Source organism: Acanthochromis polyacanthus, chromosome 15, assembly GCF_021347895.1.
Source record: "Acanthochromis polyacanthus isolate Apoly-LR-REF ecotype Palm Island chromosome 15, KAUST_Apoly_ChrSc, whole genome shotgun sequence".
Classification (NCBI taxonomy): Eukaryota; Metazoa; Chordata; class Actinopteri; family Pomacentridae; genus Acanthochromis; species Acanthochromis polyacanthus.
In genome coordinates, this window is record NC_067127.1 from 12,585,271 (window position 1) to 12,609,949 (window position 24,679).

At 39.1% G+C, this 24,679-nt stretch overlaps 2 protein-coding genes across 2 annotated transcripts; both read right to left on the reverse strand.

Moving 5' to 3' along the window:
* Positions 1-4,739: 4,739 nt before the first annotated feature.
* On the reverse strand, positions 4,740-16,152 carry gclc (glutamate-cysteine ligase, catalytic subunit). Its single transcript, XM_022212140.2, has 16 exons — positions 15,463-16,152; positions 14,528-14,640; positions 12,376-12,558; positions 10,668-10,781; positions 10,525-10,583; positions 10,140-10,276; positions 9,933-10,007; positions 8,439-8,555; positions 7,542-7,680; positions 7,330-7,442; positions 7,140-7,232; positions 6,949-7,053; positions 6,782-6,863; positions 6,580-6,689; positions 5,596-5,716; positions 4,740-5,483 (listed from the first exon to the last, which is right to left on the reverse strand). The coding sequence occupies exons 1-16, from the start codon at positions 15,610-15,612 to the stop codon at positions 5,302-5,304; spliced, it is 1,893 nt and encodes a 630-aa protein (XP_022067832.1). The 5' UTR covers positions 15,613-16,152; the 3' UTR covers positions 4,740-5,301.
* A 4,257-nt stretch (positions 16,153-20,409) lies between these two features.
* On the reverse strand, positions 20,410-24,679 carry klhl31 (kelch-like family member 31). The gene is made up of 3 exons (XM_022212151.2): positions 24,129-24,679; positions 22,144-23,347; positions 20,410-22,056 (listed from the first exon to the last, which is right to left on the reverse strand). The coding sequence occupies exons 1-3, from the start codon at positions 24,316-24,318 to the stop codon at positions 21,324-21,326; spliced, it is 2,127 nt and encodes a 708-aa protein (XP_022067843.2). The 5' UTR covers positions 24,319-24,679; the 3' UTR covers positions 20,410-21,323.

Below are 24,679 nucleotides of genomic sequence, written 5' to 3' on the forward strand. Positions count from 1 at the left end.
ATTTGTCCCATTTATGCTGCATAAACTCCTCTGACCCAGTGGGGCATGGACACAGGACCTCTGAGGATGTTCTGTGGCACCAGGATGGTGGCAATGAAGTATGGCTGTATAATAGTGCAATGGTAGATATCTGTGTACAATTTATACACAAATTATGTTCAGTATTTGATGTATGAATAGTCGGTTAAGTTCAGTCCAGGGTGTGTGTGTATATATTCATTACGTTATTATTACGTATGCTAAATGACTGTAGACTTTTACTGCTGGTCAAAGTGAACTATAAAGTATAAAATGCAAATGTGAACATGTACATGACAGTTTAATCCGTCATTCATCACAACTTTATAAATACAGTGCACCACATTTCATAACGTCATGTTTTGTATATAAATCTGAATCTACAGCGTAAGTGGCAGTTGTTGTCTAACCATTCAAAGGGTTTATAAGTTGTAATTAGAGCATTAGTTCATGATAAGACATGATTTACTGATGCTTTAGCGCTTGCAAACTCTTAGAACAACTTTTGGGTTGCCAGATTGTGGAAAATCCTCCTCTAGCATTGCAGCTTTCCTGTTTGTTTTGTTGTTGTTCTTGTTTTTAAGAATATAGAGCCTCCTCTGATGCTATTATATCCGCTCTAATATTGCAATATTTCTTTAGCATGTGCAATATTTCATTACCATAGGTGATATTACTTGACTACCTCACTATCACTGGCATAAGTATTATCACTTTATGTATTCTAGACTTACTTTAGCTTACTTATCTTTATTTTCAGGAATGTATCATGCTTGTATTGGGTTTTCTACTAGTCACTGCATGTCTCATGTTGTGGCAAAAAAATGTTCCTTTGGGATTCATTTTATCATTTCTGATCTTATCTGACTGGACTGACAGCCTTTTGTTTGAATAAAAAGGCTTTGCTCAAATGAAGTGTTCCGGTAGCATGATAACTGTGTTTTTTGACTGTGCTGGCAAACCGTTAAGGTTTTGCACTTTCTGATAAGTCACAGTAAATCTCAGGCAAACATTATGAACCCTTTGATGCACAACATGGGTCAAAAGTGACTCATATTCAATGGAATATTGGTATCTTTTGACCCATGTTGTCCATCAAAGGGACTTGAGATGCTGGATTTCTAAACTGCCTGTCCAAAAGAAAGTCGCCACTTGAATTTAAACCAGCAGTAGAACTCGGAGCTGTGTTTAATAGTAAAAGTAACAGCAAACTCAAGGGAGTGGGACTAAACAGCTGCATAGCTCTAAGAAAACCACTCACCAGTGAGGCTAATTGGGAAAAAAAAGGCTTCAGTTTGTTAGGGAGCAAAAAGATTGGACTCTGGAGCAATGAAAGACGGTCATGTGGTCTGATGAGTCCAGATTTACCCTGTTCCAAAGTAAAGAGAGGTGGAGGAAGTGATGCACTCATCAGGGTTGTGATCTGGGGTTGGTCAGGTTCAGCAGCGTTATGTTCCCAAAGAATGAGGTCAGCTGACTACCTGAGTATACTGAATGACCAGGTCTTTCCATTAATGTTCCAAGATGACGATGCCAGGATTCATGGGGTCACATTGTGAATGAATGGTTCAGGGTTCATTTTCACACATGGATTGGCCTCCACAGAGTCCAGACCTCAGCCATATTGAGAATCTTTTGGATGTGCTGGAGAAGACTTTCTGCAGCGGACCGACTCTCCTGTCATCAATACGAGATCTTGGCAGAAAATTAATGCAACTCTGGGCAGAAATAAATGCTGTGACATTGCAAAAGCTTATGGACGTCAAACGTGTGCCGTACTCAAAGCTAAAGGCAGTCTTTCAAAATGTTTGAATGTGTGACTTGTTCTTTGGAGGGGCAGTGAATGTTCGTTCGTGGTGCCCAGATGATAACCTCGAAAGACTCTTGATGATCCCATGACTTTTCCTCCAGCACCATCTTCTGGTCAAATCTCCAGTTTCTCTAATACTTTGTTTTAAATACCAACCAAAATAAATCCTCATCTGGCTCAGCTGCATGTTTAGCTCACAGTATGTCTGTAGCATATCTACAGCCTCACTGAGCTGCTCGCATGGCTGTTTTTACATAGCAGAGCCCACTCATTACATTTTTATTGAAAAGTACTCACTCTTTGAGCTCACAGTGATGACCAACGGGTCTCAGAATAATAATTAAACATGTTTACGGCAGCATTTCTAGCACATCCCTTCCTTTTCAAAGTGACCATGGATTATTTCCGTAGCATTTTGCACCAGGACGAGCACATATAGTTTAAGAAGCATGCAACATTTGCTAAAAAATAATGCCATATTAATGTTTTAGTACTGAAAGCAGCAGTATGCAAAGTAAACTTGAGGTGAACGTTGGTGAAGAAGACAGAGTTCACACAGATAAGACTATGTCACACAAAGGCCTCATGTATATGCTCTTTTAGACTGAGTCTGGCTCTAAATCTTGGTATACTGCCAATAATAATAATCACTGGATTACAAGACTACCTTTTGTTTATTTTAATGCTTTTCTAAATTCATGGGTCACAAGCCTGGCTGGGATGGAAGAGATTTTTCATGTTACAAGACAAGGTTTTACTGTCAAGTTTAAAAATACTTCATTTACTAACTTTTAATAATGACAATATCTATCTATCTATCGAGCAGCTTCCCTGGATAAGTTAAAGGAACATTAGTGGTGGTTATGAGCCCAGACTGTCATCCATTGTCCAAAGTGCTTCAGGCCTTACAGACAAATCTGATCTCAAGGTTCCACTTTTGTGATTTACAGCATTGGTCACTATTTATTTTCATTTATTTGCCACTTGAGGGCATCAGAAGTAAGCCATGAACAGAGCATGGGTATGTCTAGCGGATATAGAGAACAAGTGAACAAACAGCAGCATGAGGGATCATCTGTAGTCCCATTTAAACTCTCCTCTTAACTCTGTTTTGGTCTCCACAGACTCCCGAGGGAAACAACTAATTCTCCATCCAATTTCTTCCACTTATCTGGGGTTGCTTGCCCGTGGCAGCAGGCTAAGCCGATTGTTCCAGACGCCCTTTTGAACAGCAACTTTTCTAGCTCCTCCTGGGGGATCCTGAGGCGTTCCTGGGCCAAATGAGATATAATCCATCCAGTGAGATCTGGGTCTCCTCCCAGCTGGGTCTGCCTGGAAAACCTCCAGCAGAAGACAAAAAATGAGGAATCCTAAACAGATGCCTGAACCATTTCTGTTGGCAGGAGCTAAGTGCTCCAATATGTTAATTAACTTCTGGCTAACTTTGTCTATTTGGCGTTTGCAGCTGAGGAAGTAGGATGTAGAAAAAGAACAACTTTTTCTTTGTAAACAGCTGACCTCTGCTGGTAGAAGTTGTTCATCAGTGCAGTGATGGATTCAAGTGAAATATTTAAGTTGCAGGCTGAAAATTCAGCAGAATGAGGTCATCAGTGTTGGTGAAAATTTCACCTGCAAGTACTTAAATGATGCATCATTAACATAAAAAAATATTGATGAGTGTTGCTTTAAGTCTAAGCTTTAGTCAGGATTTGCTCTTGTAACGACATGCTTGAGGAAATTATAACTGGGTCATGTTAACAGCATGCAATTCAAACAAGCAAACAGCCCACTGATATTGACTCCAAGTTCAACTCATGGTCAAGTCTCAAGTTTAGAGCTGCAAGGAAACGTTTAGATAAGGCTGCAGTACCATCAATGGCCACTAGATACTGTTTCCAATAAAAATAAAAAACATTCAAATACATTTACTTTGCCTCAACATCACGGTCTCTTGTAATCTCATCATTACTAATTAACATCCCAGCAGTGATTTTAAATAGTCACCAATCAATTGATCACAGGATTAAGAAGACCTGCCATTGTTTGCCCGATTACACCGCCACAGCCGACATTCCCTTGTGTTATTAGAGATTACTATCAGCGTAAAATTTGAAATTGTCCTCTTGGTTTATGTACAGCATCCGTGACAAATACTAGAGCATTATCTTTATGCATTCATCATTTAGGTTATTTGAACTGAACTGTTTATACCAATTATATTTTAATGAGAACAGCGAGTCCCAGGGGTTTGTTTGTGCTTTAATTTATTTTGCAGCATAGGTAGGCCTGTGCCAGCCGTAGTCATTATCCTTAACCCAGAGGTCAAAGTGAGGTAAAGCTCTCATCTGTCACTGTGGCTCACTATCATGCAAAACTGTGGTTCAATACCACCATCTTGTGGGTGGACCCATTCATGGATTAGCTGTTGGACACTTTCAATATGGAAGGCAAAAGAAGTTTTGTTGAAATGTATTGAAATATTTGTAAAAAATATATATATATATATATATAATATTTAAATGAATGGCTTTTTATACGTACCCCTCTACTTGAGTACTGGAAACTGGATTGTTTTTACACCATGCCAAAAAAATGTCAATAAAGATAATTACCTCTTCTCCAGCAGCGTGTTGACACAGGTTCAAGTTGAACTGATTTTTTTTCTCACACTGTGGAATGCATTATATGACTTCCACTTTCACAGCATAACTTGGCCAGAGGGTTGAAAACATTTAAGCTTGAACCATGTTGCTCTTGCTTTATGGAACCAAAACATCCTAAAAACAAGTCAGAGTAACTGAAATAAGTTTTAGTTAACTTGCATTACTTGCATACCAAGCTCCCTGGTAAATTCTGACCATTGACAAATATAGCAACACAACAAGCTACAGTTGTAAGAAAACTGACTAACTTATTGTTGTACAGATTTATTTTGAAACAGTATCACATTGCAAACAATGGTTTACCACTTCCACTTGAATGCAACACTACTTCCAAGGTCCCACTACACTGTCAGCAGAGCAAAGCAAACATTTCTTAAAAGCGAAAAAAAAAAAAACGGATCTCAAACAAACGTGAAGAGAAGCTCATAACCAGAAAAAATATAAAGAAGGTTGTTAATGTCTTGAAAAGCAGAAGTACAATATTTACAGACCACGAGATTAAAAGCAGACTAATGTACACCTCTTTGCTACATTTACATTCTCACACAGATATGCTTAATTTCCAGACAAAAATAAATACACATCTGATTCTCTATTACTCTTTGCATGTCTTAATCCTATTAAAATAATTGTGTGATCATAAAAATCTCATACAGTATATATACATATATTTGATGCAGGTGTGTTTCTTTATAACACACACATGCTGTTTTGCATTCTCTTAAAACTGGACCTCTTCATTATAACCCTCATTTGGTCTTTCTTTACATGCATGGTTGCGTAATGACGGTGCATTTTCTACGGCGCGTCTCATTTAAACGTGTTCACTGGGTTTCCAATGAGCTCGGGGCACTGCTCTTCACCTTTTGCAATCCTGTCGCACTTTCTGAACAGGTCATAGTTGATCTTGTCAGTGATGATGCTGTCCTGCTTGTACTGTGGGTGTTTGGCAACAAACTCCCTCATCCACTTGGCCATGGTCATCAGTTCGCCTGTTTCAGATCAGCAAGAGGAGGAATTGATGGTCAGAAATAAACTGCATAAACAGAAAATCTGCTTTTCTCTTCTGAGAACATTCAGTTTTGTCATTTAATGGTAGTTTACCTGAGGCACGTTTCTTGATGAGCTTCAGATAATTCAAAATGGTGCACCTGGTGTCCACATCGACTTCCATGTTTTCCAAATAGCAGTTCAGGATGGGGATGAGCCCTTGAAAAACTCCCTCCTGATGATGGGAAGGAACAGAGGTAAGAGCAGCAGTAATTCTCAAATGGCTCAAAGTGTATAGCTGTGCCACCAGCCTGACATTCAAGCCTTGTGAGCCGAATGAGAGAAGGAAGATGAAAACCTAAAAATAATTACCTGGAAGAATTCAAGTTCACTGCAAGTCAGTGAAAACCACAACTTAAAATACATTATCTGTTTAATTTATTTACCCCACACAAATGTTTTTTAAAGCACATAGCTCATTTAAAGTTGGATTAATTGTTTAAACTAATGGTAACATTTTACTAAGATATAATTGGTTGCAACAGTGACTGTACAGCCATTTTGTTAACAGTGTGTTAATTTCTATAAGGTTCCTTTTACCAAGCAGAAAGTCAGGCATTCTTGATATCACCAGCTCAGAATTACAACTTAGAGGGTACTAAATATGGTTTAACCAATATGATGTGAATGCAGCATAACACTCTCCCAATAAAACTGCTCACATGTAGAAGCTTAGCAGGAATGATTTTTACTGTAATTGTTTATTAAGTAGCACTAAACACAATGTAATGCTGAGCCCACACAAAAAATCAGGGGATCATAGTCAATACTGCAATCAATCCTAACGGAAGGTGAATGTCTGTATCACATGTAGCAACTTAACAGCTGCATAAGCTAGCGCATGTAAAACTAGTGTCACCTCATGTCAGCGTTAGAGGAAAAGGATCACCTGATTCATCCTCTGAGGATCATAAATGTACAAAATTTTAGGTCATTTCATCTAAGAAGATAATTTAGTCTCGACCAAAGTTGTGGACGTATCAACTAACCAACTGTCGCTGCTTGGCTAAAAGGTCATTATGTTCTAGTTCTAGTCACCTTTCCATTGATGATGGTGTCGATGCTCATCAGTGTGTACTCCTCATTGCCACAGTCAGTCTCCAAGCCGTTCTGAGCAGAAGCAGTGCCATCAAGGACCGGGTTGCAGCCTGTTGGCGGACCAAATAAATGTATCTCACAGTTCAATCTGAGGCCTTCAGCGATGGCATCAATATTAAGTAAGACTTTATGTTTTACCCACCTTTATAGATGTCCTTCCTGAAGTAAAACATGCCCTCCTGGACTACATTTCTTTTTTGTGCGACCTTCATGTTTTCATCAACCTAAGAAATAATAAAAGTTTATTTATCCGTTTCGTTACTATATTTCTCGCTTCATAAAAGGGTAACGCTGTGTGGTTCTCATCACCTTTGACAACGGGATCAGGAAGTCCAACTTGTAGGACAAGATCACTCTGGTGAGCAGGACGACAAAGACCACGTACGCAGCGTTTTCAAAGTCAGTTAGTTGCACCTGAAAAGCAGAAGCATAAATAAAACTTAGACACCCCGATTAGATACACACCCAAACTAAAAGTCTCACACAGAGCTTGTAATTACCTCCATGGGTCGGAACTCTACTCTCCAGCCGATGTCCGAGTTTGGAGGTGGAGGTTTAAACCTCATCGTCTGCCAGTTGGTTGATTGGAGGTTCTGCAAGAAATCTGAATGAGTACTTGAACACACTGAAGTCAAGCTGTATTGTCTTCTAACACATGTTGGCTTTCTTATGGGACACATAAATCTTCACCTCAAAGTGATCTGACTCATTTTCATCGTCCAAGTGTATCTTCTCCTGGAAGACAGACAGCGGGTCTCGGATGAAGAGATGTGCTATGTGTTGGGCCAGAAGCTTGTCAATGCCTAGAAACACCAAATAAAGATCATTAATTCCATTACTATACTAGCATCTACTTGTGGATTTTGACCGTGGCTAATATTTTGTATTTTATCCATCAGTACCTGCATCGAGCAGCTGCTGGTAGATCTCCTCGTCTATTGTCAAATCAATGTCATTGTACTTCTCACCACAGTTAGACAGGTAGCTGTCAATGGAATCATATCTTGACTTGAAGATCCTGTATTTGTTGTTTTTCAAAGGCTGCAAGGGAAAAGGTCATTTTTTAAATATTACGTGCAAAACAAATATAGTAGGTGAAGGACTGTTTGAGAAAAACAAATATGGACTCTGTTCATATTTGCTGTAATTGTAAGTAAATAAGAGCAAGTAAAAACATTGGAATGGACAGCATGTTGACTCGTGACAGCATGTGACTAAAATGAAACATTTACATAAACATAACTGAGTTATTATTACTTCAAAATATGTGATGTGACATTACAGAAAGCCACATTCAGTCTCAGTGACCCTCCTCTCTTCATTGTCACTCCTGTAGAAGGAACTAAATCCCAAAGTGTAAACCTATACGCTGAGGGTAGAATTTCATCAAGTGACACCTTCACTGAGAAATAATCACTTTGCTGCTGTATTTCATCATGAAAAACTAAGGGCACAAGCAAAGCATACTAAAACTTTAGAACTACAGATGCACAAAACAAATATTTCATTTATTAAAACTTAAAAACCCTGGATTAGACCCTGCTATCATTCCCAAAGTCAGCTAAACATAGAAATCACATAAAATAATAACTCAGCTTGAGCTACCTAAGCAACCTAAACATGCTTCAGAAGTAACTAATAAAACAGTCTCAAAGCTGTGATCAATATTATAATGTGGAATGAAACAGATGACTTGCCGATGTGGTGTAAAACCAATAACTTGTTCATTCAACGAAAGCACAATGTGGGATCCTAAATGGTCTTCTTGTTTCAAGTTGCTTTCAGTTCCACCCGCTCACCTCCAGCCCACGTTCCTCTCTTGTTCTGTCATCCACCGAGGCAGAAATAACTCCCCAGCGACAATCGATATCTGACACGTAGCCTCTGTAGAACGGTGAGGCTGCACTGAGAGCCATCTGTAAGCAAATAAAAGTGTATTCAGTGTGTTTTTAAAAAAAATATTTTTGTAACAAATATATATAAAAAAAATGCAAAAAGTGATTGTGGGGACATGTGACAAAACCTTAACTCCTGCACGCTGACTTAAAGCCACCAAATGTATTAAAAGTGGCTGATCTCAGAGCAGTTAGCAATTCAAGAATAGCAGTGCAAAGGCAATACACCAAAAATACAGCTGAAAACTACAAGAGCATCCCTGAAAACCAGATAAGCATGCACTTACATGCACTGTATTTTCCTATGAACACAAACACACACTGCAGACGAGCTCAAAAACAAGAATCTGAATGTGAATTTAATAATGCAAACCAAACGAGTTAAACATATACAGCCTCCCCAATCTGGACAAACAGGTTATTCATATCCTTCGTAGATCTAACCTGATCGCATCTCAGAGAGGACACTGCAACTGATACTTAGAGTCTGCGTTTTACTTTTTGCATTGATGCTGCTTCTAACCCTCCTTGTTATGTTGCAGATCTATTTGACCCATTTTAAAGTAAAACAAAATCTAAACTAAGTATGTTTTTGGTTTGAAACTTCTGCTCGGCTTAATAAGTGTCACCAACATATAAAATGAAAATGAGAACAAATAAGTCTGGCTCATTTGTCTTGATTTTAAGTCAGCAGGTCAATTACACCCTGAACAGAAGAGGTGTCTCTTGTTTAATAAAAAAAAAAAAAAAAAAAAAATCAAAATGTAAAATAAAATTGTCTAAAAAAAAAATCAATGTCATGTAAAACTATTATATTTAATATGTACATCATTCAATGAACATTAAAAAAAGGCTTTAACGTGCATTTTATTATGGAAAAACAAGTGCATTCACCTCATTAAACCATGATCTGTGACAGGGAAAAAACACCACGGCACTGAATATTGACAGAAATGTTTATTAATGGAGTTAGTAATTACATATAAACAATATTTTGAAGCAATGTTTTTGGTTTCTGACACTTTTGGATAATTAAACATCATTGCTGCTGCTGAGAAACCAACATAACAGGAGGGATAAAATAACCGTCGCTTTACCACTATAATGTGTCTGTAAATATTCTCCTTTGACTGTAGAAATTAAGCCCAGCCTCTAACTGTAATGCAGTGACATACTCCAGAAAAACACTGTGACTCTGCTCGTCAGTTTGCTATGGTTTTACCTCCAATGCAACAATATTTGCATGGCACTGTGACGTATCACCTGGTCCTACAAAGTTATTTGAATCTACCTGATTAAACAACCGAATAATAAGTTACGTAACAGTCCTGCTGAGAAAGAGGTCAGTTAAATAATCACAATATATGGCCAGAGCACATGTTTTATTTATCTACTCACCACAATGGGGCAGAATGTTGCTAGTTGGTCATAAAGATACCGTGCCTCATCAATGCTGCAAGCCTGGAATGTCACCTGCAAAAGCATCATAAAAGAGGCTGAAGTACATTTATAAATCACTTATTAAGATTGTAGAGTTACACATAACTCAAAATAGTCCCTAAATAAACTGCAAATGCCACATGGCTCAGTTAGTTCCTGCGGTACCTGCAGGCAGCAGTTGCCCATGCCAAAGCCCATAGCATCCATGTAGATGTGGTCGGGCAGAGCTGCTCTCGCCGCTTCGCCGTCGTCCTCTGGAAACTTCTCCACAAATGGAGATGGAGTGCGCTTGTCTTTGAAGACTGAAACAGGAGAAGGAATATAGTTATATGTAGTTATTTATTTCATGTAGTCTGAGCATGAAATGAAGAACACAAAAACATCTTCAACTACAAACATGACAGCACATTACATACTAGACATACTCGACCTACAACGACAACAGACTAAGAATACTGACTGGTCAAATGTATCCAAAAAAATATCAGATCATACTATAAATAAACATCACATCACCCACTTCATTGTGTTGATATTTAACCAGACTTACTTGGCACATTTATTGCAATTTTCTCTCCTCTTCTGTGACGTATGTTTCTGGTAAGGGTGCTGAAAAAACAAATCCAAACATAAAAACAGGAAAACCTCACAAACACAAACAAAGTGTCATGAAGATATAACCACAACGCATACCTGAATCTTGGGTGTCTGTTGATGGCTTCATCAGGGAAGAACAGTGACTTTGACACTCCCTTTTCAACAGGAGTCGGCCGGTACTCTGGTTTGGTGAAACCTGGGCAACCTAACCTAAACAAAAGATGAAAACATATCCAACTATTGTAGGGCTGCGACTAACAACTACTTAGATTACCAGTCAGTCTGCTTCTTTTCTCAAATGGTATTCTCTTTTTAGTAAGACAAAGATTTTTTAACAAAATCTTGTAAGAACATGAGTTGTTTTTTATAATATGTGCTGAAATATTTAAATACCCTGTTTTTTGTGACCGAACTTCCAAAACAAAACACGACAAGGAATCAAATCATTCATCAAATACTCACATTGGAGAAGCTAAAATCTGTATTTTTGCAAGAAAATAACTCAAAAATATTCTGACCACTGACTAATTAACTAATCCACTACTCATTAGGGATGGGTATTGCTAACATTTCAACAGTACTACTACTTTTACTGATACTGCTTATCAATATTCTTATCTGTACTTTTGGAATGTTTTTGTTTGTTTGCTTTGTTTTTTTTAAGATAAAAACAAATGAAAAACCAAATAGCGGCTGCTGTACTTTCTCATATGTACTGTGTAAGAATTAACATGTATATAGATAGTAATGTGGTGTTGATGGGATGATCAGACCACTGTGGCCAGTGTCAAAGGCCTTATTCAAAAATAAAATATGATCCATTACCTTTCCATAAACTGTTCAACAATATATCAGAAGCTCCACCTTGAACAGATAATAAATAAATGTCTGCACATTGTGCTGATAAAACCTTTAACTTTGAGGGTAAAGCTGATGCAGGACTCTGACAGTATTTTTACTGTGTGATTTGAATAGTTTAGTGAAGAATACAGAGTTTGTTTGCAGCCCCCAAATCACTAAATCTTGCTGCTCTGTACTCTGAAACTGAAATTATAAAGGACAGTTCAAATCAACAAAGTCACGGGTAAATAATCGGGTGGAGAATGCTTAACTAAACATTAGCCTATGATCGTATTAGTTAACTCTGTGTTCGAGTTGCTAGAAAACATAACAAACCTGACTGGTGAGGAATGAACTATGAGCTCTGTACGTGACGAACTTCAACTGAATGTTTCCACAGACTGATCATGTTTCTGCTCCAAAGTACAAACAAATTCGCATTCTTGTTGCAATGAACATTTTTCTGCAGCAACAGCAGCAAAGTTTAATCATAGTTTTAAGTGTTTATTTCTCCTCCACTGTCACCTGTGTGTTGCTACATGGAGCTGCAGGTGAGTGACAGAAGCTCTGTCAGACATCTGGAGCTTTGTCTGTCTGTCTGTCAGAGTTTTGGATTTAAAAAGCAAACGTGCATCATAGACACAAACATTAGACACATTGCTTATTGTGATAAGGCAGAAAATGCAACACAACAATCTTCTTACTTTCGAAAGTATCGATAACAGAACCGTTACTGTCAGAGCTTATCGGTAGTCTGGTATTTAAAAATTTCAGCCTGGGACTAAGTACCCATCCCTACTAATTATTACATCTTGCAAAAACAAACGATAATCAAAATAGAAATGCAATCAATCACTGTTTCAAAGTTAAAAGCTCTGTGAAAAGAAAAGTCTGCATATCAAACTGTTGATCTTCTGTACGGGTCTAAATTAAGAACCATTTGCAACATTCGACGCCAAGATACCTTGGAAATGAGGTGATGGTGCACAGGGTTTCATTCTGATTCAGGACAGACGACGCCTCTCGTCGTCTCTTCCCCATGTTGCCCTCTACAGTGTTAAACTCTGACATCGTCCCTCCGTATGGCTGCCCTGGAGTTCCTTCAATCATATAGCTGCCATATTCTGGTCTCCAAAGCGTGGGGTGACTGCAAATATATCAATAGTGTTGTGAAAACTTTGGACTGTTACACGTCGGCCAGGAAGACGGCCCTGTTGTCGGTATCACAGCAACCTTTCTGATTAAATTAACTGGCCGCTCTCCCTTTACCAAATGTCTGCTGTACTCCTGGCAGGACAAAGCAACGAGACGTATTTGTGCTTCAGAGCGTGCTCTTTGGTGTGTGCGACAGAGGGGCAGTAATGAGGAATGCATCGGCTCCACTATTCTCACTGCCACTGGTATTTCCCCTGGGTGAAGTTGGCTACACAGATTTAGACCGACGTCATGGGCAGTGAGCAAGCATAACACTGAGAGCCTGTACAAACACATTTGCAGCGCCTGCAGAGAATTCCTCTTCTTTAATGAAATGTTACTACAGTTTAGGGGCACAAACGGCTTCCCAGCAGGAGCTCCTCCCATTCATCAACGGCACACTTTGGAAATTTCAGTGATTTATCAAGAGTACTTTTATTAAAGGTTCTACTCTTGAAAAACTAAAGCCTTTTTTTCTTTACATCAACAACTTTGCTATAAGGAGACATGCCGGTATCATAAAGATATAACAAAGCTTCTCTTGTTACAGATTTCACGAAAACATTTATAATAAATACTATATTCACAAACAACAAGCTTAAAATATGCAGCTTCAAAAGTTTATTTAAAGGTTGAGTGTAGTAATAAACATATCTTTTTTAAACTAGAGTGGAAGAATTAGTCAGATTTAGACAGGAAAGATAACTGGCAACCATTTTGCTACTAGTTGTAGTTCATCTTTTTCAGCAGAAATACCAAACATTTGTTGTTTCCAGTTTCTTAAACACAAAAGGGAGTGCTTGAGTGGTCCTGCCAAAATCAAATGGAAAAATTCAAGGATGTCTGGAAGAGATCTCCACCCAACTCTGGACTCTAGTTGTGTAACGACGAAGGAATTAGTAGAGATCCTTTGTAAATATAAATGCTAATGTATGGACATGCCTTGTTGGTGTTGTTAGGGCCTTTTAAAAATACACACAAAAAATGTTTAGTAACTATGAGCGTTCCCAGTTGTGTAGAAGAGGTTTAACATGAAGCTTTGACAAAGGGAGGATCGGCTGAGAGATCTGTTTGGGTGAAACGCTGCCGATATTGAAGACCCTTTCATAAGGGAGTATCAAGACCAGAGTGAATATATATATATATATATATATATATATATATATATAATTTTTCCAAGTGCATTTATTTTAGGACTCATTCACACTAATATAGTAATTGAAAGACTCTGAATAATGTACTAACATCATGCAGGTTACCAAATTAACCCACATGATGCATCAAGTGCTCTGCAACAACCAGAGAAAAGAAGAAAAACCACATGCGAGCAGTTTTTAGCAGCTACAACACATCAAGTGAATGGAGCCTGTCATTAACTTTTACTCTTTGCACTCAGTTTTTTTTTTTTATCAGGCGGAAGTTGGTTAAACTTATCAGCTGACAAGAAAAACCTGTGTGGGTGCATTGTGATTTAACTACATCAGATAACAGATGCAAAAAAAAAGAAAGGCCGCATTTGTTACCTATATCGATTTAACTTTTAGACAGAGTCCCCTTTGCTTGTGCTGCTTATAATGCATGATATCTGATTCCGGTGTTTAATGTTTAAATCACTATCAGTCAGTCAATATCTCTGCTCGCTACGGTCCAAAACAAACTAACAGCAGCTCTGTTATGCACGCTGGCATCGTTTCAAGAGGAGATAAAACATTTACGTCCTGCCTTTTTAGTGGTTCAGCTCAGTTCAACAATACATTTGTAAATATATCTGACCTCCAGACAAAGAGATGTAACTGGAGGGAGGATGGAAAGGCAGCTGAAGGCATTATTAGTGAAATAAAAACAACACTAAGAAAATTATGGTCCTCCTCCTTTAACACCAAGTAAATTATAGCTACATCTGTTGTGAAAAGAAGACTTACTTGGGGTTTATCTTTTCACCCTGGTCTTGGAGAGTTTCTAGAACTTCTCCACCATTCAGGACGATCCGAACCTTCTCATCCTTGTCGTCCAGCTCCAACAACATGTACTCAACCTAAAAGCAAAACGTTCAAAACAACACATGATCAATCCACAATAAACACTGCACTTGATGCATCATGTGGGCACGTTTCACACTTCAGAAACAGACGTTCAATCGGCACTAGACTGCAGCACAAAGCCGAGGTTTTTAAGATCAGACCGGGATGCCAATCACATCAATTCCAATTCATCAGTTATGTTTCCTTGACTTTGACTGGGCTACCCTGTAATCCTCTGTCTGAAAGGGGGATTAATCTATAACAACAGCATTCCACATCGTTTGAAATCAAAACACTTTGTTCGAGCTGTGGCACACTGAAGTTTTGTGGTCTGGTGCCGGGGCAAAAATGAGAAGCGGGGGTTAGGTTTTCAATGAAAGAAAGGAAGTCACAACGGGAGACTGCTGCAAATCTTCACTTGTTTGTGAAAAAGAATTATGTTACTGTGTACACAAAAAGGATTGTCTTCCTGAGGTTAAAGTCTGGATCATAATCCACAATTAAAAATAGTAGAAAACTGAATGATTAATTACTATACAAGCTGCCGGACAAACACTAGTGATAAAGTTGTACTGAGCATTGTTGTGAATTTACCCAAATAGCTACAATGCTTGTCATTTAACTTACGTCCACACATTAGGACCTGCTAGACAATAGAAAACTGTCAATATTGTCTTTATTTACATAGTATTGCAGATGTATGTGAGTTCTTTTTGGCTGCATTCATGGTACAACCATTAAGTGAGTTTCTACATCAATGAAGGAGCACTCATGCACAGCCATGCCTGACAGATGAACTGCATTAACAGACAGCAGCACTCTCCACAGCCTCTTACCTCATCGCCCCACTTCAGCACATCTTTCTGCCGGTCCTTCACCTTGTTGTAGATGTTCAGGAACTGGATGATGCCGTGCTTTCTGATGTGGTCCGCATACTTCTTGGTTTCTTCCCAGTTGAGCGGAGAGCCCTGTGACAGTAAACCCATCGCAAAAACAGGCTAGAGCTGGGAGCTGACGGCTGCTGTCCTGCTGCTGCTGGCTGCTTGTACTCAAAGCGCACGCCGACCCGAGCGTTAGCTAGCTAGCTACTTTGTCCAACTCGCAGACAGCTAGCATGAAGTCTCGGTACCGGACCAGCGGCGGGGTCTGGCTCCTCAGGGTCCCGTCTGGGAGTTCACAGGCGGACAGCAGAGTGTGTCGGTGTTGTTAAGCGGCGTGCCCTGTCGGTAACCTTAGCTGAGCATCCAGAAGAAACAGGCCGCTCCTGCTCATCACCTGCTAATGTCTGGTTAGCTCCGTAACCGTTAACCCCTCCACAACATACAGAAGAGGTACGTATGCGACCGGCGGCCTCGTTTAGGAGCACAGCCACGGAGTGAGGCAGTGAATGTGCGTCTCTGTGAGGGAGTGACAGCGAGGTGAACCTGTCCACGAGTCGTTGGTGCAGCAGGGTCTGCTTCCCAGAGTTGCGTTGTGTTCGACATATGAACGCCCTCCTGCTTTTACACACGTGACATCTTCAGGCGGAGCGGAGCGCTGGGTAACGTCACTATGACTCAGCAATCTTTGCGACTCGGCTCCTCCCAGCGAGCTGTCAATCATAGTTGCGTCCAAGTGCACTGGAAAACTGGGACTAATATTTTCCACTGGTATACGAAGAATGGCGTGTTTGCTCGAGTCACACCGCATTTCTTATTCAAAATTTCAATTTTTTTTTAAAAAAAAGGTTCATCAAATGAATGAATGAACAGCGTTCAAATGACTTCTGGGAAGTATCAACTTTATTATCATTGTGCGTAGTAGATGTGGCCCACTGAGATAACCAAATACAGTTTGGCTTCTAACCAGAACAGCAAAAGAAACCTTTAAAGTGCAGTGCAGTGTAAAATGTCGAAGTGGAACAGCTTAAAGAGCAATATGAAGATATTTACAATATGAGCTTTATTAGCAATATGAACTGTGCAACAGTGTAAATGTATGAAAGATACATGATTATGCAAGACAGTATATGCAGTATATAGAGTATGATACAGTACAGGCATGATGACCTGTATGAACACAGTGGTATGAACACATTAAGTATATAAATAGAGCAAAAGTAGACATATTACTTAAACAACATGATGTAAAAACTGTATGTAGCTAATAGTTCAAAAGTCTCTGTGTGCTATTTCTGAAAACTGCATAACTTGTTCTCACTACAACATGTGACAGAACAGATGACCTTGCACATACAAAGACAGAGCAGAAACCTTGATACAACTTGAAGAAGCTCCATTAGTGGCAGAGCACCAAACAAAATATAAGGCAACTAATGAATTTTATATGACTCACATCACAGCAGTATCAAGTACTTTAATTTATTTCAATGGATATTTTGTGCTATATGTGAGATAAATCCAAATTATAAGGAACGAACAATTATTGAAATTCTGCTCCGGTATCCATTTTATTGGGTATCCATTTTATTGATTGTGCATCTGCCTGTCATCTACATTTATTACATATCAAAACTTAATTTTTACATTTCAGTTTAGGATTTTGTGTTTAAAGACCCCCTCAGGGGAAACCCAAGTTTTATACCTTGTTAACATGTCCACATGGTGTGCTACAGGCCACAAATTGTCCAGTTACTGGACATTTTCATCCTGAAACTGCAGTCTTAAAAACACAGATTTAGATTTCATGGAAAAATAACTTTTAAATATGTAAATTTGGTGCACAATGAAGAGTGTTTAGGGGTTTCATCAGTGAGTTTAAATTTTAACTTTTCATTCAGAACTTTTCTACTTTCATTTCAAGAGTTTATAATTCACTTGCCTTTTTTAAATTGTCAGTTTACTGTATCCATTTGTAATCATTCATTATATAACTCAGTTTCCTTTATTATTTACCTCATCATTTTGATATGAAAGTATGGCTCATTTTGTCTAAGCGGTATGATAGAACAGCAATCATATCGAACAGTTAAGATAATGTTTTCAAATAGCAAACAACAATTCAGCCCCAGTAATTGAACTAACCTTAATGTAGAGCAGGGAAATGCACCAAAAATTCACTTTGATGTTAAAGACTCCAAGTAGATGTTGGACGTATTTGTCTAATAAACTACTTTTTGTCAAGTATCAGAACAGTGTTCTGTCAATTGACAAATAAATTAATTAACTAAGATCAGAGATATAATATTAGGTGAATTCTATTTACATCAGTATAAAACAGAGATCAGCTTATTCATTTCTCTATATTTTTATTTGCTTGTCTTTTCTAAACATTAAAGCCAAAAATGTCTCAGATAAGAATGAGATTTGAGAAAAGTGTCAGTACAAAGCTGTGCTGTTTTTGTTTTAGTTAGCACCACAAATTCACTGACTAGTCTTTTCATATTCAGAGGCTTAAGGTGAATGAATCACATTGGCACTAGATTGAGGGAGATACCAGCTTTATCACGAGCACTTGAAAGCAGCATAGTACTAAGAGAAAAGTGATTGTCATAATGACACAGCATGTGACTTCTGTGGGGGTGTGACAGTTGTAAATGTTTGGGTTTATGAAAACAGGGTATAGGTTAATGACCTCATTTACATTCATGCTGCGAAAGGATATTGCTTAAATTATGTAACGCTGACTTGTCGAGATCACTGTATTCACCACTATATGAAAAACAAACGAAAAACTGCACAGTCACTTCCGCAGTGAAAATCAGAGTAAAGCCACTGTCATCACCACAACCAACAACAACCAAATCAACAAATAAAAAATTTTTAAAAAATCATTAACTGCTCTTCAAATGATTGTCTGAAAATAAGAGTTGTTTAATTGGAGTTCACCAGAATAGAAGTAGATCACGATAACTGCTTGAAGCAGGCTCCTTGTTCACAATGAATGTACAGTGAATATTTTACTATATGCAAAAATTAATTGCTGGTGCAGAACGCATAGACCAGATATTTGTTGATGTGTAAATTCATGAGTCATTGCAGTCACAAACTGAGGGACTGCAGCAGAGCAAAAAGCACAAGTTTCTTATTTCACTCATTCATTGAACGTTTCCATAAATTGGAATTCACTTAGGTATGGACGCCATATTCAGTATAATAAAAGGTGCAAGCACACAAATAAGAAGCCCGATAACAACAATAAAAATATTGTAAGGCAAATTTTATCAAATTTTAAAACAGTTTGGGATTTAAAAACAAACAAGTCCACTTAGACAAGAGCAGCTGGAAGTCAAATAAGATGGAATTTAAAACCTGATTTGCTTTAAGGCTAAAAATGAATCAAGTCCCTACAATGTAATCCAGTTATGTATGTTTAGTAAGGGCTCACCCTTAGTGACAGTAATTATCAATGATTAGTTATGTAAAGGAGGCAGAAAACCAATGTCTTACAAATAAATAAAACCCAATGGCTGTTACAGAAACTAATTGAACTCGAATAAATCTCTATGTATATACACAAGTTTATATACACAGCCTCGACATGTACACACATGTATAGGCTGAAAAAGAAGGAGAAAGAAGACACGATTGAAGAAAGCTCATATTAAATTTGGTGGGTTTGCCAGAAGGCATGCATGAGATTCTTCACTCAACTGGAAGAAGATTCTTTAGTCTGAAGAAACCAAACTTGAGTGTTTGGTCATCAGGCTAGACGTTATGCACATCATCACAAACACACTGTCCCCACCAGGATGCACGGTGGTGGAAGTATCATGATGTGGGGATGTTTCTCGGTAGCAGGCCCTGGAAGGCTTGTTAAGGCGGAGGGTAAAATGATTACAGTAAAGTACAGGGACATCCTGGAGGACAATCTGATATAGCCTGCGAGAGAATTATAACTTGGTAGAAGATTTGTTTCTCAGTAAGACAATGACCTGAAGCACACAGCTAAAACCGCACAGAAATGTTTTTTAGACAGCAAGGTGAATGTTATGAAGTAAGCGAGCCAGAGCAAACATCTCAATCTCATTAAAAATTTGTGCCCTGACTGGAACTTGGCTGTTTACTCGTGATGTCTGTGAAATCTGACAAGAAGAGTAGATTAAAGCTGCACTAGTCACGCAAGGCTGATTGAGACTTGTCCGCACAGGGTCAATGCTGTAATCACAACTAGAAGTGCATCTACTAAATATGACTTGAAGGGGGTGAATACTTACTTTAGATTTTACATTTCTTTGACATTACTTTGTAGAAATTGGTTTCAGTTCATCATGAAAGACTCTTTTTTGCAAACTTTTGTCAAAAATTATATTGACCATGGCTCACTGTTGAAAAGAAATAATATCAGTATAAATATTGTATATATATATATATATATATATATATATATATATATATATATATACAGAAAAACACACACTGTAATAAATTACTGTGAAAATCCTGTCAAATGTGTTTTACTGTACACTACTGTATCAATTAATGTGTCAATTATATAGGAGTTAACTGCTTAAATAAATGACTGTTTAAAGGCTCTATAAATACAATAAAATACTGGTGACCACAGCTGCTAGTATTTTACTGTGATTTTAAAGGAAATTTCAATTTACTAAATGAAGCCAGTGCAGATATGAGTTATTTGAAAACATCAAAATAATGCAGTGTAACTGTGCATGTGTGGATTGGTGAAATTTATAGTTGTCAAAAACAGACCAGAGCTATTTTTGTAATTATGTGTGTCGCATAAATGGGTGTCTTTTGGGTTTTCTTTAAAAGTAAGAAATTAATTAAACATACATGTTACATGGAAACAGTTTTGAATAAATAACCACATCTCAAAACGGCTTACATTTCATTTCTTTAATTTAAAAACAAAAAATGGAAAGACATGAGCAGTCAGGGAATTCACGAGTACTGACTTCCAGGAAAGCTCAGGCTCTGAACGTCATTCCCCAGATGTATTTTTCTTTTTTTTTACAAAATAGTTTATTGCTGTCACTTCTCAACCCATTCAACCTTCTTCATTCCAACATTTTCCTAACAGACTGTTGTGCTCACATGGATAGTGTTAGATGATGATGACACAAACAAGCAGCACAATACTACTGAGAGCTGCACAAGAGACACGTGTAGAGAAACTGCAGCCTTACTGTGTGGTGTGTTTAAACACTTATCACAACCACCTACTCCCAGTAGGTGAAACCAACACTTATTGACTTATTCCAGCTTCAGCTTCTTATTCTGTTCAAGTAATGTGAGAATCACAGTAACTATAGTCCCCAAAAACAGGACTGTCGCAAAATCCAGAATAACTTCTATGGTAATGGGTTAAACAGAACAAAGACATTATGTTCCAGATGAATTTAAAGACTAATTTTTGCAGTTTTTCAAATACTTTTAATTTGTGCTTTAGTAGAAGTAGGATTAATGAATTATCCCTGCTAAATTGGCCCCAGAATTACATTTTTCTAAGAATAATCATTATCTGGCTTTAACAAAGCCATATATGCTAGTTATTAAATGTGACTATTGAATTCTTTCTGATTTCAAATTAAGTGGCTTCAAATAAATGAAGCTTTAAAAATATTTTACAAGAAAATGTTCCCAAATTAGTAATCCTTGCAAACCTTTTGTTAACTTTTGTTAATATAAAGAAAGTTGATGATCAATTCGTAACAGAGTCATCAACCAAGATTATGCAACAGACAAGCTGGAGACCTTTAGGCACATAAACTAAATCATTGCTGTCATCAGAACCTTTATATACTGACTGGTGCAGATGAGACTGAACTGGCTCTGGACTCTCGTGTTTTCCGTGTGGGTATGTTGACAACACAGCATGAAATGCCGACTGTAGCTTCTGGCAACTCATCATCCTCAGTCCATTCATTGAGGTCAGGGTTGTAAACCTGAATGCATTTCTTGTATTTCTTTTCACCCTCGTTCCAGCCCCCGAGGAGATAGACCTTGTTGTTCGAAATGGAAATGCCAGCTGTGCTCACCCCCGTGTGCAGAGGTGCGCAGTAGCTCCACTGCCCGTTGTGAGGGTTGTAAGATTCGACGGCCAGGACATCCACCCTCTCCCCACGACCTCCTAGCTGGCTGCCACCAATCACATAGGCTCGGTCTCCAATGGTGGCGGCGCAGTGCCAGCCTCGAGGCGAGCTCAGACTGCTCTTATCCTGCCAGGTGTCAGTGGACGGGTCGTAGGAGCACACAGCTCTGGAGTAGGCGTTGTTGATGTAACCTCCAGATACCAGGATCTTGCCATCGATAACTGAGCTGGCATGACAGCAGCGAGGTACCTCCATGGGAGCCTTCATCTGCCACTGGTTTGACGAGGGCACGTAGCACTCCATGGAGGCCTGAACACCATCGGCGTTTCGGCCTCCGACGGCAAACAGGAGGCCGTTGAAAGTGTTGAGGCTGAAGTGGGTGCGCTTCTGGATCATATTGTTCAAGTGAATCCAAGTGTTGAAGCGGGGGTCATACCTGAAGAATGTGACAGGGATTGGCAGTTAATTTCTACTTCTGTCAACTAATATGACAAATGCTGCATTTAAATCAGTTGGTTCTTACCTGCAGAAGTTGCTAACAGCGTGTTTAGCCTGGTTCCTTGCATCATTCTGGTCCTCACCACCTGCCACATACAGGAAGCCATCCAGCACAGCCACACACTGATTAAAGCTCTTTGCTGGCATTTCTGTCAACTTATTCCACACGTTATCTGCATCTCTGTAGAGGACGTCTTTGCTGAGGGATTTCTCTGTCAAGGCAGGGCGTCCACCAACTGTGAGGATCACTCTGAGGCCTCCGCGTACCTTTGTTCTGCGTGACTGGAGGATGTTCTGTTGGTATGGCAGCAGATGGTAATTCATGGCATCAACAAGGAGACGGTGGCACTCGGGGTCTTGCATCATTCTAGGAACACTCTGGACGTGATTCACCAGATCTTGGGCAGAAATAGTGCCGAAGCGGATGTAAGTCAGGAGATCTGCTGCGTACTTCAACCTCTTCTCATCAAAGTCCAACCATTTCATGGCGATCTGGAAGGCTGTGACCTCAGAGGGGAGCTGCAGTGAATCGTCCGAGAGGAAGTCGCTGATCTGCTCATAGGTGAGCTTCAGGAACTGCTCCATCTCAGAAAACTCGATGAAGTTCTCGCGCATGAACTTCTGAGCGGCCTCCTTGGTTTCCTTGAGATCGTAGGCATCGGCGATATTGGTCACATACATGCAATTCTCCACGCTGAGCTCCTGCATGAGGAAATCGCTGCACATCTTCACTAAGGTGCCGATCTGCAGCAGCATGGCTGCAGCGATGGTGCTGCCGATGCTGTAGAGCGACAGGGTGAGCTTTCCTGAGTATGCATATGTAATTGCAGTGGCGAGGCCGACTGGTGAGAGGTCATTCAGGTCGATCTTCTGGAGGGTTGAATCCTTCTTCAAGATGTTTCTGATGTATTCGCTGCACGAGGCCATGACAACTTTGTGGACGTCAAATGACTTTGATTTGGTGGCGACTGTTAGATCACAGAGGAAGCTGTCCTGTCTCATGATGCTCAAACCCTCCAGGAGGTTTGGGGCATAAACTGAATCAGTGACTTCGGTTGAAATGCAGCTGAAGCCATTTCCTCCTTCTAATAGAGTGTTTAGCCCATTAATCTTGTTGATTGGGCTGTTCTCAACCATTATGGTCATATCGTTTATGTCTCCTTTACTCTTTTTGGTCGCCTTGCTCTTTTGGGTGCCATGGCTGTGGCAGCAGAAAACAGCCAGACCTTCTGAAATTATACAAAAACATATTTAAGATGTAGTCAGAAAAGCCCACAATAACTTGAAGATGATGCACAGAAATCAAGTGTGGCCAAGTAGTAGCTTAAGACAGAGGAAAATTCTACTGTTTTCTCTATTCCAAGCTAATCAATGATGTTTAATCTCAGTACAAGAAAAGTTTTCTAATGTTTGTGAGGTAGTTAGATTTATTTAGACACAACCGGATGCTTAAAAACATGAAAAACATGTGCTCTGCCAGGTGATGCTGGAGCGTATGAGTGCATCAACGTGCCTCTCTCTGCATCTGTCACAATTTATCAGCAGTACGTCCAGGAATAGCAACACTGGACGGCTCACCCATGACGTTCCTTTTATAGACTTTGAGACATGAGCAGCAGGCCTCATGTCCTCTGACTATTAAAGTTCCAATTATGCCAATTTATTCTCTCTTTCTGGTCTCTTTTCTATTACAAATTGATTTAGCTTTGTCTTGAATAAGTCTTCAATAAAAACCACATGCAAGCCAAAAAAGTTTCCTAAAATGTCACTCCTTGTCTTTAACCACAACCCCAGCAGACTGGACACTTGCTACATCCATGCTTATGTATAAAATCTCATTTTACCAGCAGTTTCAGACAATTTCTTCACATTTTTATGCCCAGGTTAGTGAGAAAACAGTACATTTTCTTTTCTAAAATTACTGACAAATACTGAAACATTAACTTCCTCATGCTGCATTTTCACTGCTACAATGGGAACAACAATCAAGCATGGCAAAGCTCTACTTACCTGAAAAATGAAGTTGAGGCCGGGGAAGAAGGAACTTGTGCCTCCAGTTACTGGAGCAGGAGAGAGAGAGAGCGGCCGTCACCCCAGCTGAAAGAGACATGCAGCTAACTCCTCCTCTAAGGGGGTGAGTGCCAATCAAGTATTGTGCAATGCAGGGGGCAGAAGGCAGCGACCAAGCATCCCCTGACATATAGTGTCCCACAATAGCCTCCAATCAGTTGATGTCAACATACTGTGGGGGGATACCATGCTGTATCCTCAGTGGGATGTCATGTGATGTTTAGTCGGCTTTCCTTTGTTTACAAAAAGTCTCTAGCCCTAAGTGGTGCAAAGAACAGCATATGTTTGAAAATTATACAACACTTGTTACCTTGATTTATTGTTGGATATGATCTTATAGATCAGAAATCTGCAGGACATAAATTTAAACTGATTTTTCTGGCAGAGGGAGAAGTTTACTCTGACTTTCCAGGAACTGGTTCAAAAGCATGAGCACTCTGTGATATGGCACAATATTCTGCTTTAAGATTGATTAAATCTTAATTTAAAAA